This window comes from Patella vulgata, chromosome 2, assembly GCF_932274485.2.
Source record: "Patella vulgata chromosome 2, xgPatVulg1.2, whole genome shotgun sequence".
Taxonomy (NCBI): Eukaryota; Metazoa; Mollusca; class Gastropoda; family Patellidae; genus Patella; species Patella vulgata.
The window spans coordinates 6,670,041-6,691,265 of record NC_065880.2 but is presented as its reverse complement, the minus strand read 5'-3'; the positions used below and the strand labels follow the sequence as shown (position 1 = coordinate 6,691,265).

Here is a 21,225-nt window from a genome sequence, read left to right as displayed (position 1 = left end):
GTTCGGTTCGGGGAATGATTACATTTCCCGGTGGAAAACGAACAGGTATCCAGGGTGCTATTTCCTCGTATTGATGGACACACTCTTTTGGGACATGGAGTAAATGACGCCGGTTTCTTCGGAGAGTGCGACCTTGATAGTTGACAAAGTATGACCTAGGCGTATTGGTAATTGACGTGACAGTACCAACTTTGTTGTATCCCTTGTCAGTCTGAATCCGGACGGTATTACCTGGCTGCAATTCTGGAAGAGGTCTACTGTTTTTGTCATAAGTTGACTTTTGTTGAGCGCGTAGATTGGAAAGTCGATTATAGACAATTCGGTGGTCGATGCTGGCTTGAGATAATAACGATGAAGATATTGGCATTGTGGGCTTAGTTCGTCGTCCAAAGATACGCTGTGCCGGAGATCCTAAAATGCTATCTCGATTGGTGTTTCGATAATTCAACAAGGCTATATATGGATCGGATCCGTCATGTTGACACTTGTCAAGTATATTCTTGCAAGTTCTTACCGCGCGTTCAGCAAGACCATTGCTTTGGGGATAACCGGGACTGGATGTTTTGTGTGTAAAGTTCCATTGTTTGGAAAAGATGGCAAAGTCTCGACAGGAATATTGAGGCCCGTTATCACTGTAAAAGATGTCCGGAACACCAAATCTGGCAAAATGCGACTTGAGTTTGTTAATTACAGCCTGCGAAGTGGTTTCTTGAAGATACTGCATCTCAATCCAGCCAGAATACGAGTCAACAAGAACTAAGTAATTGACTCCATTCCATGTAAACAAATCCGATCCGAGAATGCTCCAAGGTCGGTCTGGAATTGGTTGGGAGATCATCGGTTCTTTGCTTTGGTGGGGCTTAAAATGATTACACGTTGAACATTGTGATACATAGGTTTCAATGTCATGGTTCATGTTGTTCCAATAAAATAAATCACGTGCACGAAGTTTTGTAGCTTCAACTCCAATGTGTCCCTTGTGTACTTGTTCAACATAATGGTGTTGTAGAACATGGGGGACTACAACTTTTTCGCCTTTGTAAATAATGTTATCATGAATTGTTAATAGGTCTCTGAAGGCGTAAAATTTTTTAACAGTTGGCTCGACATCCTTCTCGTATTCGGGCCATCCATAGAGAATGTATTGTCGTAGTCTCTGACACGTGTGGTCATTTAACGAAGCGTTTCTTAATTCTTCATACTTTGGAGTTGTAATGGGTATAAGACACATAACATCATAATTCTCTTCTAACAGTGGGGTGTTATCATGTATATAGGCACGGGATAATGTGTCAGCTATGTGAAGTTCGGTTCCCTTTTTGTAGTGAATATTTAAATCGTATCGCTGTAATTGAAGAAGCATTTTTTGCAAACGCATTGGAGTGGCTAATAGAGGACGCTTAAAGATTGTTTCTAGTGGTTTATGGTCAGTTTCTACATCTACAGTTTTGCCAAAGATGTAGTCATGAAATTTCTTGCATGCAAAGACGATTGCAAGGAGCTCTTTTTCAATTTGAGCGTAGCCCTCTTGAGTCGGTGTTAGGGCTCGCGAGGCATATGCAACTGGTAGGCCATTTTGTAAACATGCAGCACCAAGACCGGTTTGTGAGCTATCACACGTGAGAGTTACTGGCTTATTGACATCAAAGTATTTCAGAACAGGCGGACTGCTGATAGCATATTTGAGTTTATCAAATGCAACCTGATGATGCGTATCCCAGTGCCAAGTAACATCTTTTTGAAGGAGGACACGAAGCGGAGCAGCTTGGTCACTAAGATGGGGTATGAACTTTGCTAGGTAGGTAACCATACCAAGAAATCGCTGTAGAGCCTTAATATTGTCTGGTACAGGTATTTCAGTGATACATTTCACTTTATCCGGGTCTGGTTTAACGCCGTCACACGTGAGTCTGTGGCCGATATAACTTATGTTTGACGATTTAAACTGGAACTTTTTGAGTTTTAATTTAAGGTTGATTTCACGGGCTCTCTCAAGAACTTTTATGAGCTTGGTATCATGATCGGTGTTGGACGTACCCCAAATTAGAATATCATCTATGATAATTTCACAGGGATAACCACTAAACAGCTGATCCATTGTTTTCTGAAATACTTCACTTGCGCTCCTTATACCATAGGGCATGCGTAAGAAACGATATCGTCCATATGGACAGATAAACGTGGTTTTAAAGGACGACTGTTCCGTTAGTGGAATCTGCCAGAAAGCATTAGACGCGTCAATAAGCGTAAATATTTTAGCATTAGGTATGCGGGCCACAATTTCTTCTATAGTTCTGAGAGGATAGTGCTGACGCTTAATGGCTTTATTTAAATCACAAGGGTCTATACACAAACGGATATCATTTGTGTTTTTCTTCTTTACTGCAACCAAATTTGATACCCATTCGGTTGGCTGAGTCACTGGTGAAATTACCCCGATAGTAACCATTCTGTCCAATTCGCTCTTAACGGGGTCTTGTAGGGCCACTGGAATACGTCGTGGTGGACGGATTATTGGGCAAACGTTTCTGTCAAGATCCAGGTTATACGAGATTGGAAGACACCCCAGGTCTCCATCAAGTAAATCTTTATACTGTTGTAGTACATACTCTTCAGTTATTTCCCCGATGGGTGGTATCTGCGCTCTTGGGAGTGTGGTATCGTGCTTTACAGTGTCGATATTAATAGAGATTAATCCTAGCGCTAAACAATCTTGTAAACCCAAAACTGGGGTAACTTGCTCGTTGACAACATAGAATGAGATTTCATACAAAGATCCTTTGTGAAAACATGGTAATTGGATACATCCTATTGTTTGAATGGCATCCCCACTATATGATATGAGTCTGACCACATTTGTAGTGTTGATGAGGCGATTGTCCCTTATTGTTTGTACCAATGAAAACGGTAACACATTGCATTTAGCACCGGTGTCTAGTTTTAATCTGGTGTTCTTGTTGTGAATGGTAAATTGTACAAATAATTCAGAGGGATTGTCTGGTGACAGACCGAAAACATCCAATGATTCTATCTTGAATTGGGTAATATCATTTTGAGGAGATTCTGTGTTCGAATAGTCATATTGAAGACTGATGTCATGGACAGGTTGCCTGTAAGTATGATTGTCAAAACGTCTGTTTGCACTGGATCTGCATACGTCTTCAGTGTGATTAGGTCTGCCACAGGATGCGCAAAATCTGCCAAATGCTGGACAACGTCTCGGTGGATGACTACATCCACAGTTATTACATGGACGTTGATGGCTAAACGGGGGTCTGGAACCAATAAAGCGAGTGTTTTCCCAAGGACGCAACCCACGTGCTTGATAGTTTTGAGGGCCCAGAAAATGTGGATTATAACTCGGTCGAAAATAAGGTTGCATCTGTGTTTGGAAACGCGAATTATAACTAGGTGGATTTCCACGACCTTGTTTAGGCATAAGATTTCTGTTGGGTACTTGGATAGCATCTATTTCTGTGGAAAATGAATTTTCATCACGGACAGTGGGTCTGTTTGGTATTGGTTGGCTAAGATCAACAAGTGCACGTTCAGAAGTTTCGTGGATCTGGCATACTTCCAAGGCTCTGGTTAAGGTGAGATCCGGCTCGCGAAGTAGTAATCTTCTGACGCTGTTTTCTCGAATTCCAAACACAATTTGATCTTTTATTAAGTCATCTTTTAAATCTCTCATTTGGCAAACAGATGCTTTGTTGCGCAAATCAGAAACGAAAGTCTGTATAGATTCATTTGGTAATTGAACTCTGGAATTAAATGCATGTCTGTCTACTGTAAGATTTCGCATTGGATTGCAAATAGCAGCAAATTTTGTTTTCAAGTTGTCGAGATTTTCTCGTGATTCATCCCTTCCATACACAAACGATCGTTCGCGCTCAATTGCTTCACGCCCCGCTAAATTCAGAAAGGTAAAAGCTTTTTCTTTTTCAGATTTATCAGCATGAGCTGCTTCAATAAATATGTTAAATTCCAGTTCAAAAATTCGCCAATTTTCTGCCACGTTACCTGTGAACTTCAGTGGCCCTGGTTTACGAAGATACTCTGCCATGTGTTTGTTTTTCTTGTGATACTGGTTGTCCTAAAATGTTCTTAGGGGAAAATCCACACTTCTGTCACCATGTTACTTGATCATAAATAACACATTTTAAGTATTTGACATACTTTATCTAGACACAGATATATCAGCATAACATAAAATGGCGGAAAACCAAGTCTTCTCGATAGAGAATGAGAACGAGGCCGCTTCAATTAATCTAGTGGTTAAAGGGAGATAAGTACATTTATCAATGGACAGTATTACTTTATACCTAGCTACAGCTAATAGCTAAATTGCTGTGTTTTTTAGCAGCAGATAGGGGCTCAATTGTTGCTTTGTGGAAATGACAGACCTTATGATACAGCGCGCACGGGCTAACCATTCGACCATCCAGCCTCACGGTTAGGCGCTAAGTTGCTGTTTTGTGGAACGGCAGCTAGGATCCAAATTGTTGGACTTTTATGGAGCGCTGTTTTTTTTTATGGGATCAATAGCACCAGCCCCTGTTAATTCTAGATAGTCATTTAACTTTGAAAATCAGATGCAGTGAGCGGTAGAGACGGTTATTTCGGGTATTTCCAGTTAGTAATCATACAGCTATTGGTAACTGGATAAACCAGTCTAAAACAGGTAGTAGTCACTATTATACAGTTGCAGGACTTTATCAAGCCTTTGGAATCCAAGAGGAATAAGTATTTCAAGGGAGTATATCACCTGGAAATGATTTATGGAGCCACGGCTATGGATCGAAAGGTGTACCTCAAAGTTTGCTCAGAATCTAATGCGATAGGTTGTAGACCTATATCGGTCGACGTGTTGGGGAAACCACAAAGTGATAATACCAGAATAACGATTGTTGGGTATATTTTGGCCAGTGCAGCACCTTTTTGACTGATTGTTTTAATGTCATTTAGTAATAGAACTCGAAAAACACAGTTCGTTAGACTACCATTACTGTGTGTAATTGACAGACTGTTTGGCCAGGCTTCAAGTACAAACAGTAATGAAAGAGTATTATGTAAGATTAGATAAAGAACTGGGGTCACGGTGGCTAAATGGGTAACACGCTGGCTCGCTAGCCTGGAGGTCGGGTGTTCGATCACTGTATTGGCCGAGAAAGTTCATCCAGATTTTCTGGCGTGGTTCCCTCTTGTCAGTGATGCAGGACGGAGGTCCTGACAAGGACGAAACACATTGACATGTACGTAAAAGATCCTTTGACAGTTGGAATTCGATATAAGAGTAGGCCGTAGTGCCGCTGGCCGGGCAAAATTTCCCTCATAGCACACTGTATGGTGTATGCCCGTCGTCATTAGCCCAGTTCGGGGCAAATAATAGGACGTTAAACCCCATTTCATTTCATTTCAGATAAAGAGCTGACAGTTCTTGCTATAATAGGTAACAAATAAAAAGCTAATGAAAACAGAATATACTGAACCTCGATTTTAGGCTAGCCTCGATCGCCATTACTAACGTTGGTAAACAACGTGTATCGGGTGGCTGCATATCGCAAGCTAATAATGGTAACGGAAGTTGAGTATAGTCAGGATAAGTTAATTAATGACTAATTAATAATTTAGATAACATTTCAGTCCTAAAGAAAGATCTGTTATAGTCAAATTTAGCCCTTGAAAAATGTATATTTAAGACTAGTCAAAAGGTCTCTCAATAATAAACGGTAATTGGACTTCGTTCTGTGTATATGAATTTTTTTTGTCAGTTCCTAGCGGAAGTAGGTTTCAAATAAATGAAATGAAATGGAGTTTAACGTCCCACTGTTCTGCTGCTAACCTGGGCTAATGAAGACAACTAATAGGGAAACCCCCTTAGATGACAATTGATACTATTTTCCGACATATATATATATTAAAGGGATATGTACACTTTAATGGGGTCGTCTTCCCACAAAAATAAAGTTTAATTAGGTTTCAAATAATTAAACGTTATTTTTGTGTGAAGACGACCACATTAAAGTATGCATATCCCTTTAATGTATATGTCAGAAAATAGTATCAATTGTCATCTAAGGGGATTTCCCTAATAGTTTTTTTGTGAACACGGATCCTTACATCGTGTTTACGTGAAATCGGAGAACTACATTCTTAAAGATGTCTTACGTAAGATTTAGATATAGAGTCACCTTTACAATATAGTCCCGAAATGACCTAGTTTGTGTCGAGTGGGCGTTAAATCCCATCTCTCTCTCTCTCTCTCTCTTTCTCCTTCTCTCTCTCTCTCTCACTCCCTTTCTCTCTTTTTCTCTTTACAATAGTTAAAAATAGATAACGAAAGGGAAATATCTGGAGAATTTATGTCAAATTACTTCATTCTGAGGGGAGTTATCGTCACGAATGTCATTTCTACCATTGTTACGATAATAAAGCAAAGCTTCGATTATCCATTTTTGAATTAAATCATCAACTGTCAGTCATATTTAAATCTGTGGAAAATCTAGAGCATCCGATGGCATCGAGAGTTGATAATACATGTCTTATTAATAAGTTATATAACATTTACTGCCGAAAGTAAATAGCACAGGCTAGCGATGACATCGAGAGTTGATTATGGTCTGGATAAGTTAATTAATGTCTAATTAATAGTTTATATAACATTTCAGGCCTAAAGAAAGACCTGCAATTGGCAGATTTAGCTCTTACATAATGCATTTTTAATTCATTATACATTCTCCCACGTGACACCTACGATGGATTAGTGAGTCATCAAACTGACCCAGTAACCAGGAGTTGTCAGGTTCGATCCTGGTGTTGTGCGAGAAAGTTCCTAAAGATTGCCATGACTGGTTTCCCTTGCCAACGGTGCAGTATAGATGATGTCCTGCCAAAAAGCAGCGGCGTCCAGTCATTCTAATGGGGCGGAAAACCAAGGTCCATTATAAACGTTGGCGTGGACGTTAAAGAACCCTAGACAGTTGTAATTCGATGAAAAGAAGCCGGAAACGCAGTTGTCTAGACACAATATCCCTCATTTATCGCATGTCCGTTATCATTAACAAGGTTGATGGTGATTTGTACGGCGTCGCAAACTCCTCATTTTGTTTCATTTTATTTCTTTGTCATACATTCCTTATACCATGTAACACTACATCCTACCACATGCTACCTGTTATAGTCTAAAAATAGAGATAAGGTCCAGTAAGTTTTAATTATACAGGTAGATTATACAGGTGTATTTTACAGGTAAACACGCTGTTAATAATATACACGAACATTATATACAGTTATAACATGAAATCAAATGAAATGGGATTTAACGTCCTACTGTTCTGCACCGACTGGGCTAATGAAGACAGACACAGGTCATGCAGTGTGCTGTGTGGGGAATATTGCCCGGACAGTAGCGTTACGAACTACTTTTAAATCGAATTCCGACTACCAAGGGGGTCTTTTAAGTGCACGTTATTTTTTTCGGGGGGGGGGGTACCATCGGAACGGCTATACATTGTCCCTTATCAGACCCTCTGTCCTGCATCACTGACGAGTGTGAACCACGGGGGAAAACCCGATGAACGTTCTCGACAAACACCGTCATCGATCACGCGACCGCCATGTAAAGGCTAGCTCACACCTCACCGGGACCCACGGTGGCTAGGTGGTTAAGACGCTGGCTCGCTAGCCTGGAGGTCTGCATTGGCCGAGAAAGTTCATCGAGATTTTCCGACGGGGTTTCCCCTTGTCAGTGGGGAGAACGGAGGGCCTGATAACGACAGCTGTCTAGTCCTTTGGATGATACGAAAAACCGAGGTCCCGTGTACACTGTATGGTGTATGCCCAGTATAGGTGCTGATGATTTGGACGCTAAACCCATTTCATTTCATTTCACTCCCCACCGTATGTGTTTTGACACGCACGGGTCGTGGGGTTTGGTAGCTGGCAGATATTTTTGTATGTGCAGGACCAAAAGTATGTACGGCTAGTCTGCGATCTTTTACGGAGCCGAACACGCACACGCAAGTGATGCATAAGTCTCACGCTGTTTATTTACTTTTTGGCTTTGTTGTTGTTTTAGGGGTTATATTTTATTTTATTGTGGGGTGGGTTGGGTTAGGGTCAGTACTACTTCTAATGTGTTTCGGTTTAAATAAAATTTTGAAACGGTACATGTACACCGGGAAAGCTGTTAGTAGACTGTTAGAAGATTCGAAACCGCAACATTTTAGGCTGGAGTCGTTTTCTGCTACGACTGGGTTAATAAAGACTGGCACACACCTTTAGTGTACTAAGGGGAAAATTTTGCCAGGACAGCGGCGCAATGGTCTACTCTTATATCGAATTCCAACTGCCAAGGGATAGCATATCTTACATGCACGCCAATGTGTACACGTAAAACCCCTTTTTAGTCGTTCGTTCGTTCTTGGTGTTTAACGTCTGCTTCCACATAAGTGATATCGCAGACAAGACATAGGAGAGCCGAAGCTGATTCCTGTTTTTTAGAATATGATTTTGCAATCTTTCCATTTGGCCTTAGGCCATGGATTTGGTTTAGTGGGAAGTTCTTCCCTTTATTTAATATAAAACATATCGTTTGGTAGATGATCTCGTCTGCTTCTGGTCAGAGGGCCTAGCAAGGGACAATGTATAGTGGTTCGGATGGGACGAAAATCCGAGGTCCCCTGAACACATTGACGTGGACGTGAAAGGTCTCTTGACGGTTGGAATTCGAAATAAGAGTAGTCCGTAGTTCCACTGTCCGGGCAAAATTTCCCTCATAGCACACTGCATGGCGTGCGTCCGTCTTCATTAGCCCAGTCCGAACAGAACAATAGGACGATAAACCGTCGTTCGCCAATATCAAAACAAAGAGAAAGCACATCATGCCGTCGTCACTTCTGTTCGTCCGTCAATCATTAATAATTAGTCATTTTCGAAACAGCTTGATTGTAGGGCTCACAAGGGAAGGGAAGAAATCCAGCTGTAGGGCTCACAAGGGAGGAACACCCACTGTAGGGCTCACAAGGGAAAGGGAGAAGAACAGCTGTAGGGCTCACAGGCGAAGGGATTTAACGTCCACTCGACACAAAAGAGGCCATTTCGGGACTAACATATTGTTCAATTGTATTTCAATAATTCGCTTGCGTGTAGGGGTCGTTATCCGTACGAACAAAACTTTGGCCCTTGAAAATACCGACGAGGCGACCCAACTCCTTGTCACGTACAAGCAGAGAATCGAAACCACGGCACTTAAAACAAGGCACACGAGTTAACCATTCGGCCTTCCACCAATTCCTTCCTTGATGGGTTTCAGCCATACATGGTATGCTGATTGGGTGTACCTGTCCTGATTTGTTCAAAAGTTCCTTGACTATAAAATGGCAAAGCTGGGTTTCTTTTGGGGAAAATAAAGAAACTATCGTAAAACACTCGTAATGGCTTTCAGGAAAATGTAGAATATATTGCCTGATTTGAGCTTGAGCTTGCTAAAATGGAGTTGCCAGCTTTACATGGGATATTTTGCCATAACGTTAAATGTTTCGCCAACTTTCTGTTCAACCCATAATGGTGTTTTATTGTCTGGACAGGTATGATCATATGCTGTAGGATATCCCTGTATCCCTGTTTATTTTATTGACCAAATAAAGTACAAGCCGTGTAAAGGTTTTCAGAATATATTTTATATACGTAAATGATATATATTTATAAACATGACAGAATATATTTTATATACAAGAACAATATATATTTATAAACATGACAGAATATATTTTATATACAAGAACAATATATATGTATAAACATGACAGAATATATTTTATATACATGTACAAGAACAATATGCATGATAGCTACATTTCATATTATCAAGATTATTTTCATGAACTACTTGAACGCATTTGTGTTATTCCATATAATAGTATTTAGATATTAAACTATCTACGATTCTACCATTAGTATTCAGATTATTATTATTATCATTAAAAATAATTGATATTCATCATCATCATCACCGATCATCAACCGATATAGTACATGTTATAACCTTTATAGAAGAAAATCATTGAAATCTCCTTTATATCCATTCTTAGTCAATGAGGTAAGTTTATTATCAGGCTTTTAAAAATTAGCTAAAATAAAGCCATAACACAAACGAGCGAGAGAGAGAGAGAGAGAGAGAGAGAGAGAGATAAAGAGAGAGGGAGAGAGAGAGAGAGAGGATGGGTTTATCGTCGACTCGATACAAACTAGGTCATTTCGGGACCAACACATGGCGCAATTTTATTTCAATTGCGCGTAGGGTTCAGCCGGGGAATTGAAACCACGCCAGTTGAGTCAATGGCAGACCTTAGGATGCATTTGGCCATCCACCCCCCACCCCACAAAAAAAAAGAACAACACAAACAGATGTGGTTATAAAACAGAGTGCAGAAAGTTGGGTTAGAATGTACCATAGCCCTGAATGTTCTGGCAATACTTTGAACTGTTACATGCAGAAAAACAGTGATGAAGAAGATGGCTTCATTTCGTTGTCAACATTTGAAAGATTTTATTTGATGATATTTCTTATGTTTATTTCTATTCCCGTTAGCGATGGGTATGCCAGAGAAATGGTCGTAAAATCGTCTCTTCGCATACTCGTCGTTAGCTCTACAATAGTGAGGTTCCGCAGACACTACGAACTACGAAGTGTTTATGTGCTGACGTCATCACTTCGTGTGATGTCATTGACATAAGCGGCGTTCGGTTCGTCCATTTTCTACTAAGAAATCGCGAAAAGTTCGTGGTTAAAAAACGAAGTACGACATCGTGATCTTCTCGCTGATTTGTGGATGAAATTCGTATATTTTTCGGTTTATAGAAAGATTGAAATTTATAATTCAGTAGAAGGTTGATCAGCGTCAAAGTAGTCGGTAACTGTTCTGATTTTGGGCAAATTTTCGGGCTGTGTTTTTTTTTTCCCCCGACAGTCGGCGATGAGATCGAATCATCTCGAATTTGATAAAAAGTAAAACAAATTGCAATGAGCTTCTTGAGGACTAAAATTTGATTTGATTTGATAGTTTTTATTTAACCAAACTAAACAGTGTTATTCCTTATTTCAGGTGAACAAACGTGGAACTAAAGATCGTACTTCGGACTTCGCATTTTGGCAGAAACGGAAATCTGTCAAAAACGAAGTACGAAGTAGGCCTACGAAGCCGTGTTCGTAGTTCGGACTTCGTACTGGTTGCGGAGCCTCAGCATGACGCCATAATGACGATATGGCATAATGACGTCAGACATAACCACTGATCTATAGTGGTCGTTACCTCTACATTATTATGATGCAATAATGACGATATGGCATAATGACGTCAGACATAAAACTCGTTGGGTACATGTTTCTCATTCTCAACACAAGTCTCGCTATTCAGCATTCGAACTGTGAACTACAAGAGAAGATAACTCTGCTTAGGAGATTGCATGTTTCTAGGCATGTCCATAATACATTCTATGGTGAGAAGTCACCGGTTTAGTCGTTATTTAAATGTTCTTCAAATTTTGAATTCCTGCCAATTATATAGAACCCTTCAAGGTGCCGATTTCTGGAGACTTGTATTCATACACCCACAATACCCTACTGCATGATAATCAAAAGATAACATCTACAGTGCAATTTGTTTTTATTATTATTATTATTATTATTATTATTATCATTTATATAGCGCACGTTTTCACAAAATGTGTTCAGATGCGCTGTACAATATACATTACATAAAAAAAATTAAAATTAAAACATACATTTAAAAATCTATAATAATTGATTAAATTTAAAGCGGTAAAAATAAATCTATAAATCAAAAGCTTGTTTAAATAAAAGTGTTTTTTCAATTGCGATTTAAAACTCGACAAAGAGGTAGAACTCGACAAAGAGGTAGAACTTCTGAGAGTAAAGGGGAGCTATTTCCACAGTGTATGGGCCTACACTGTAAACGATCGTTCACCGTAAGTTTTCAGTTTAGCTGTTTTACAGACAAGTGAATAATGATCACTTGAGGACCTCAATGTACGAGTAGGGGAATAAATATCTAAAAGAGACGATAAATACAACGGTGCCATATGATTTAAACATTTAAAAGTTAAAAGAATGACCTTATATTGAATTCTAAAAACAATGGGTAACCAGTGAAGTTGAATTAAAACAGGGGTGATATGATCATTATATACTTCTGGTAATGGGTCAAGCTGCCGCGTTCTGAACCTTTTGCAATTTATCAGTGAGACGAGATGGTAAACCAATAAGCAACGAATTACATTGATCTAATCGTGATGTGACAAGCGCCTGAACAACAGTTTTGATGGACTCAACTTGCAAATTTTTACTGATTTTACTTATATTCCTCAGTTGAAAATAACAAGATCTGCAAATATTGCTAATTTGTTTCTCCAAGGATAGTTCACTGTCAAAGATAACACCAATGTTACAGGCTGAGGATGTTGGGATTATTTCATGCTCACCAACTTAGACACTAAACTGTTTGATCCAAAAAGAATATATTTAGTCTTTTCGTAGTTCAGTTTAAGGAAATTGATTCACATCCATACACGAATTTCACTAATACACTCTTCAATTTGATATTTTGATGTATTGAAATCTCCAGACAGAGAGGGTTTAAAAGACAGATACAACTGAGTGTCATCTGCGTCGAGTTGGAACTGCGGACCATGTTTCTCAATAATTTTGGACAATGGGGTGGTGTATATGCTGAACAATATAGGGCCTAAAACTGAGCCCTGGGGTACACCGAAGCTCAGATCTTTTTTGTCAGATTGTTTGTTGTGTATAATGACAGATTGGGAACGATTTGTTAAATAAGATTTAAGTAGTTCAAGAGCTAAACCAGTTACACCAAATTCACCAGCAAGTCGTGAGAACAGCACCTTGTGGTCAACCGTGTCAAATTCTGCAGAAAGATCTAAAAGCAGCAATAACACACAGCTTTGATTATCAATGTACAAGTGAATGTCATTTTGTACTTTTAACAGTGCAGTTTCTGTGCTATGATATTGACGGTAGGCGCTTTGATAGGTGCTGAGAAGACTAAATTCAGATATATAACCAATCAATTATTTTGCGATGATTTCTCTAGAACTTTCGACACAAAACTTAGGTTGGATACCGGCCTATAGTTCTTGACTTGGTTTGGATCAAGCGAGGGTTTCGTGATGAGATGGATTACATTGGCATGTTTATAGATATCTGGCAATGTTCCGGATCTAAACGAAGAGTTTATGATGTCACAAATAGTCGGGGGTAATACCGGAAGCTGATCTTTCAGTATCTGTGTTGGCAATGGGTCCAAGGCACATGATTTTGTTGGCATAGATTTTATGACACGAAAGATTTCGTCCTGAGACAATATTTCAAATCTGTTCACAGCACTCGAAATGTCAATCTCATGGTCATGAATGGAATTTTTATCAGTGAAATTATTCCTAATATTAAGAATTTTACTTTGTGTTTACTAGGCTGTGGGCGTTAAATACTGTTAATTTCTTGGATTTCACATAATCGTTTCTGAGCTCATCATCAGTATTGAGAGTGGAATACTGGTAGTTATATTGGCTATAATCATCGTCGCCATCTTTAGCTATATCATAGTCACTATAACCATCATCATCATCAAAATCATTACAACCATCATCAATATTATCTATGTTGTAATCTTTAGGATGAAGAACATCTTTTAACAGGAGAAAGTCGTTTAATTCTCTAGGCAGTTCTAGATCCATAACCTTCTCCTTTATACCCAATCCTAGCTTCTGTCTGATGATTCTCCTACACTGAGACTTGAGAGATATATTACAACAGTAGTTAGTGAATATCTCTCGGTGTCGTGAGTGGAATGTGCCATTTGGATCATCTTTATCTTCTTCCTGGAAATTTAAATGTTGTGCTATTTCTTCATCTGGAGCCCCTCTAAGAAATAAAAGTCTTTCCATGTCATCTCTCTCTACATTTGTTTCTTCTTTCTCAAAATGTAAAGTTGCTATAATTTCGTTTTCAGGAGCTCCACTAATATATAAAAGTTTTCTCAGTTCACCTCTCTCTTGACTGCTGAGTTCTCTCATATCAATCTGGTTATAACTACTTTCAACTGAAGATGTAATAAGAGACTGAAGACAGCAGTTTTCACCGACTAAATATTTAATAAAACTAACAGCCGTACGTGGATCCCAAGAACGTGGAAAACACAAGGTCGCTTGGATTAGTGTGTCGCCATTATTACAGTGTAAATTGAGAAGCATATTATCTCCAGCAGATACAAGTCTTTTAAAACTTAGATCAAACACACTCTCATAAATATCTAGATGATGTAAAGCAGATTTTCCACCATAACTAACCAGTGCACCAGCATTAAGTAATTTCCTTATGAGAAATCTATCGTTTTTCATTGCCGCCACCATCAAAGACGTTCTACCTCTCCCGTCCTGAGTATTTACATCGATACCAACAGCAGCCAATAAAATATCAATACACTCCATGTATATTGGATATATCTGTCTACAGTAATCCTCAACAACGTCATCTTCCTGTCTCTCATTCAAGCCATCTTTAATCAGAGTAAATCCAATGATACATAGATGAAGAGCTGTGTGACCCTGTTTATTCTGTGCATTGATGTCTATTCTAGGATGACGTGTGAATAGTTCTAAACATTTACTATTCAATAAGAGGGCAGCTATCATAGTGGGTGTGTTGGTTTTAGAACATCGATGGTTTATGTCTAGCTTTTTATTAAACAACCAGTTAAACCTCTTTGGGGAATAATCATAGTTTACTCTAGCTAACAGATGTAGCATATTTTCTCCTTCTGCTGTAACGCCTTTAACAATTAACTCTAATCCCATGTAATAATTGAACAGCTGCAACCTTTTACGAGCGAGAATCTGGTGCAGTAATTTCACTCCGTTGTTAGGTGACATCAGTACATGGGGAGAATAAAGTTTAAATATATTAGTACAATCCAACTCACGATATTGAACACAATAACTACACGCTGTATTACCATTATTATCTATCAGATTTAAATCAGAGTGTTGAATCATCAGTTTTAAGATACGGATATCAGCTTGCCTTTTTGTATAGTACATTAATAGCGTTTGCCCTTCTCTATTTTGATGATTCTTATTACAGCCCCCATTGAAGAATGCAGTAAACAAATTATATTGTAATCTGAAGTATAATATATTACTTTGTTCTGATAATTCAGTCGATTTTATGCAGGATATTGCATTAAACAGTGGAGTGTTACCAGAAAAATTGGGTTTGTTTACATCTACTCCCATATTTATCAAAGTTTTAACAACCTGAATACAATCGTCTGAATACTGGTCTACATCTTCCTCGTTAATATTCTGTATGCTATTTAATACATGGTGCAGAATATTCTGGTCATATTTATTAATATAATGTACATGTGCCCCATGTCCTAACAAATACAGTAAAACTTTATACAATACTCTATTAGCAGCTATATCTATAGGTGTTAGTTCGTATTGATTCATATGGTTGACATCTACACCAGCTTCAACTAATTCAATCACACACTGTAACAACTCATCTCTTTCTATTTCACCACAATGACTTGCACTATATAAAACTAAGTGTAAGACATTATTCTGTTCCTTATCAGTATACTGTATACCAACACAATGATCTATCAGATATATAACAGTGTTATATAATCCCTTGGGAACAGCTATATCTATAGGTGTCTTTTGGTCGTTATTCAGATGGTTGACATCTACACCAGCTTCAACTAATTTAATTACACACTTTAACATCTCATCTCTGTCTAATTTACCATATTTCCATGCACTATGTAAAATTAAGTGCAAGGCATTATTATGTTCCTTATCAGTATACTGTATATCAACACAGTGATCAATCAGATATATAACAATGTTATACAACCCCTCACTAGCAGCTATAAAAATAGGTGTTTGTTGGTATTGATTCAGATGGTTGACATCTACACCAGCTTCCACTAATATAATTACACACTTTAACAACTCATCTCTTTCTATTTCACCATATTTCCCTGCACCACATAAAACTAAGTGTAAGACATTATATTGTTTCCTATCAGTATACTGTATACCAACACAGTGATCTATCAGATATATAACAATGTTATACAACCTGTACATAGCAGCTGTATCTATAGGTGTTTCTTTATATTTATTCAGATGGTTGACATCTACACCAGTTTCAATTAATTTAATCACACACTGTAACAACGCGTCTTTATTCTCAGTGTGATATGGTGAAGGGTAACTATGTAAAACTATGTGTAATAAATTGTTATCCATATTATCTTCATATTGTATCGGTATATCAACACAATGATCTATCATATATATAATAAGTCTATACTTTCCACGTCTAGCAGCTTTAATTATAGATCCATTCATTTCCTGGGGTGATAATGTTGTCGGTATATCTGATATATGAACACTTTGGTGAGCAGCTATTTCGCCTAATCTGAAATATAATAAAGACGGTTTAAGTTTAATGCCATAGCATCATTCAACGCAACATTTAGCAACTAGCATAAGCGACGGTTCATCATAGATGTGGTCTGATTCCCAAAATGGCTAAAACTCCTAGCTACCAGAAGTAGAAGGGAGACAATCAGTTAACAATAAGAAAGTCTTAAATTAGAATGTCTTTATATGATGAAGACATTTGCTTTACACGTATAAACATAATCAATCATACATGTATAGTGTGATTGAGTTGTTGCATTAACTTACAGGTTCACTATATTGAGTTCTACATTATAAAATGTTCACGGTTCATGGTTGATATCTGTTGTCAGTCACAGTGTTGACGAATTTCAGGACAGATTTACATAGAGTTTATCATTGAATAATGAATATCACATCATAACCCACTTGGCATGATTCACGAATGAAACATAATGTTCACAGATTCTCTCACATAATTTTCACTTTTCGCCGTTCGTCACCATTTGTCGGTGAAAAAACGATATGAGACTGCTTCTACCAAGCCATCCATGATGGCTGGATCACAACACCTGAAGCCTACTACTTCGACCAATGCGCAGGCGCCCCACCAAATAGCCTTGACTGACAAGACGCTTAACAGACAAAAAATGTAGACTACACGAATTCGTTACAAGACATCAAATTTGTACCAAATAATGAAACCCAAAAATAACAGCTTTATTTTACATTAAGGCTTTATTATTTATAGTATAAGGTTTGATTATCCTCAAAGACTTTAGTATACCTTAAGACTTTAGAATCATTTAAAACATTATGATCATATTAGGCTTTATAATCCTAGAGCCTTTTTTTCCTACACACCTTTTTAAATCTATTAAGGCCCTATTATCCTTTAAGGCTGTGCTTTATTGTCTTTTAAGGCTCTATTATTCAATACGACTTTATTATACTACCCTCTCCCACAACCACTCACCACATAAACCAAATGGATCAGATTTAGTTTAAAATATAGACACCAACCTGCCACAATTTAACATTAATTCATATAGTTCCATCTCGAGTAACCTCTCTCCAATATCATCAGGATTCATCTCTCCAATATCAGCTGGATTCATCTCGGGTAATCTCTCTCCCATACCGTCAGGATTCATCTCTGGTAACGTCTCTCCAATATCATCAGGATTCATCCCGTTCAACCTCTCTCCAGTATCATCAGAATTCATCCCGTTGAATCTCCCATTTCAACTGGGTTCATCTTGTTTAACTGTTGTACTAATGAAATAAATCAACCACTGTAAAATCAATCTGATTAAAAGACAGATCTATATTTCGTTTCGTTTTTTTATACTTTCGATGGCCTACACCACATGAAGATCTGACAAGTTATAGCGATAGGTCACGTCAGGGGTCAAAAGACCGACTTATGACCCTATGACGTCAGACATTTGATTAACCAATCAGCATTGATGTTACTAGTGGATTACCCACAGTTCCGTGAAAAACACGCCCAAAGCTCGCCGTAACAGACCGTTTCATTGGCTTATCCCTGACACCATTCAGAACACGAGTTAAATAACAACTCTTCCAGATCCAAGTGTAGTAAAGACAAGTAAAACGAAATTTTGAACTATAAAAACGAAACGAAATAGGATCTGTGTTTTAACCAGATTGCTGTAAAATAATAAAATTATTTTATGTATAATAGTATTGTGTAGTTATGTTTCTCCTCATCGCTAGGTTCCCTTTTTTACAATTTTAGATTCCATCAATGCTTTAGAGCTCTTTACCGAATTGGACCTTTAACCAATGTTGGGCATTTTACTGGCTAAGACCTTTAACTATTGTTGAACACTTTACTGGCTAAGACATTTAACCATTGTTGCGTGAATTATTAACACAAATAATATATTCCCTTATCTAGAATGTAAAAAGATAGTAATAAAGTAAAGAGATACGGGCCGACCACCCAAACTCAATACCGAGCCGAGGCTAATACCACGAATTGTCGTAAATGTACCGTAAACCGTTTCGATGTAGCTTGCTGTTACCCTTTTATACGAAATGATATCTCCCGAAGAGTGACGTAATCGGGTTCCATTTTAGTATTGCCAAAAGTTTGTGGGAGTTCAATTTTTCAAGAGAGAACTTTTTTATTCGTTGGGATATTTAATTGTGCAATGGATTTTATTTAACCGGAGTTGATTTCAAACACACAGGTAAGTTTATAATAACCAAAGTTAAATAGTTTGTTCATAATCGAAGAAATCTGTTCATAAAATAGCAAGGCTCAGACAGTAGTTAATAAACGAATTGTATACGTTAATACCCCCCAAGCTAGAAAAATCACTACTTACAGAGTTATGCGCCCCTTGTGGCTGCAGCTGGGTTATTTTGCTCTGAGTGGAAAGTGATATTTCTCTTGATTTCTGAAACATATGTATAGTTTAAATAAGAACTATGTGATTACTGTGTGAAAAAGCTTGAAGAGTTTTAGGAGTATTTTTTGATTATCTTGTTTTAGATCAATATGGACATGTTTGAGCTATTTTTAGTATCTGCTGTGTCGGTGTCAATGCCAGTCTGAACTGTAATCAGTTTTGTGTACTATCAAGAACAAATAGAAATTCGGATGAACAATATTGTTAAAAATGTTATGACTATAACTTGAAGTTGAGTACATGTATAATCACTTGCTTATTTCGGGAATTAGACTTCCCTCTCAAAGAGTATAGAACTATTTTCTCATTGCGCTTTGAGCATGCTTTTGGATGGATTTAGCGCTCAACAAATGTGCATTATTATTATTATCTCAGATTACACAGTAGTTTATTATTGGGTTTGGGAGCCACTGTGGCTAAGTGAATAAGACGCGGGCTGGCTAGTCTGAAGGTCGCGGGTTGCATCCGGGTGTTGGTCGAGAAAGTTAATCGGGATTTCCGGCGTGGTTTCCCCTTGTCAGTGGTGCAGGACGTAGGGCCTAACAAGGACATATTTCTAATCGTTCGGATGGGACGAAAAGCCGAGGTCTCGTGTACACATTGGTGTGCACGACAAAGTTCCCTTGACAGTTGGAATTATATATAAGAGTAGGCTATAGCGCCATTGTCCGAGCAAAATGTTCCCCATAGCACACTGTGTGGCGTAAGTCCGTCTTAATTAGCCCATTCGGAGCAGAACAGTAGGACGTTAAACCCCATTTTATTAATGTACATTATTATTATCTAAGATTACACAATGGTTCATAAATGGGTTAGCATACTCTGTCTCGCGCCCGACACCCGGCATTCTCTTGGTGCAGTGTGATCTGTAGACATAGCGATCAAAGATTATTTATGATCACTGTAAAGACTGATTGTGGAGCTTTAATTCATCAAAAATGGCAAACTGACTTTTCCAACATTCAATATTGTCCTATACAATTAACGCGTGTAATGTCCGTCAAGTTTAACATGTGTAATTTATCATAATATTGTGCAGTATATAACTCACAGTTTGATATACACGGCTGTCAGTATCCGGTTAATGTAAGAGGAGAATAGTGATATTTATAGAGCGTAACCTCTACTCGACACAAACTATGACTGTAGTGGCGCTAGGTGGATTTTAAAATAATAATAATCATGGTACTCGTATCAGAGATAGTCGGTAGAGACATGAGGTTTAACGTCCACTCGACACATCCTAGGTCAATTTGAGATTAAGAGTTGTTGAATAACATACAATAATATACAAACACATTCAGTGTCACTAGGACATAAACACTTCAATGTAACACTGTATGGCGTATGCCCGTCTTCATTAGCCGAGTCGGAGCACACAATTGAAGTTAAAGCCATTTTCATTTCAGGGGGGTTGGGATGGCCTAGTGGTCTAGAGTTCCGCTCTTCGACCTCTAGCAGGCCGGTCACCTAGGGCTTACGGCTGTGGTTTCGATCGCTGGTATGAGCGTATGTGGCTTGGAGATAGGGGCGCCTTCTCAACCTCGTGGGTTTACTCCGGGTACTCCGGTTTGCACCCACAGGAAAGACCCCTGCGCGTGCGCTAAGATAATACAAATAAAGGAAAATAAGACTTGTCTGCTATATCACCTTCGGTGGAAGCGTACGTTAAACAATAAGAACAGCATTTCATTTCATTTCAATCGATGACATGATAACTATTTTCATTCTGGACGTGGATTTATGGAAGGATATTTTACATAGTCATAAGTAACATTGGTTGTTATTCTTTTTTTAAAGTAATATGTTCCCGATTTATTAATTAATAAACAAGTATATAAATATACAATATATATGACCGAATACTCTTACCTTAAATACACAACTTCGACATGTATATTATGTGACTGAAATCCCTTTTATTCAATTTAAGCAACAACGATAAATACTTCCTCTCTAACGAAACTAAATAAAAGAGTTAAATTAGAGTTACCTCCCTTTGACATTCATTCAATATCAAATAAAGTAGATAATACATGGTTACAAATAATACATTCCGATCTAATAAACAATGAGATCTTTTTTCCAAGAGATGGAATGAAATGGAGCTTACCGTAGCGCAGGATTAACAATTGGGCTCACATAAGGGGGCCCAGGGCCCTTCACATAAGGGGGCCACCACAAAAAAATCTCAGTTGCGCTAAAAAGCGATGTAAGCATGAACGATGACACCATCTACTAATGGCAATAATGGGGCCCACTGAGGCCC

The 21,225-nt window shown here is 38.2% G+C and overlaps 1 protein-coding gene across 1 annotated transcript; it reads right to left on the bottom strand.

Moving 5' to 3' along the window:
* Window positions 1–9,696: 9,696 nt before the first annotated feature.
* LOC126810225 (alpha-latrotoxin-Lh1a) lies at window positions 9,697–20,908 on the bottom strand. Its single transcript, XM_050535203.2, has 4 exons — window positions 20,829–20,908; window positions 18,873–18,944; window positions 17,539–17,790; window positions 9,697–16,531 (listed from the first exon to the last, which is right to left on the bottom strand). The coding sequence occupies exons 3-4, from the start codon at window positions 17,739–17,741 to the stop codon at window positions 13,495–13,497; spliced, it is 3,240 nt and encodes a 1,079-aa protein (XP_050391160.2). The 5' UTR covers window positions 17,742–17,790; window positions 18,873–18,944; window positions 20,829–20,908; the 3' UTR covers window positions 9,697–13,494.
* Window positions 20,909–21,225: the final 317 nt, after the last annotated feature.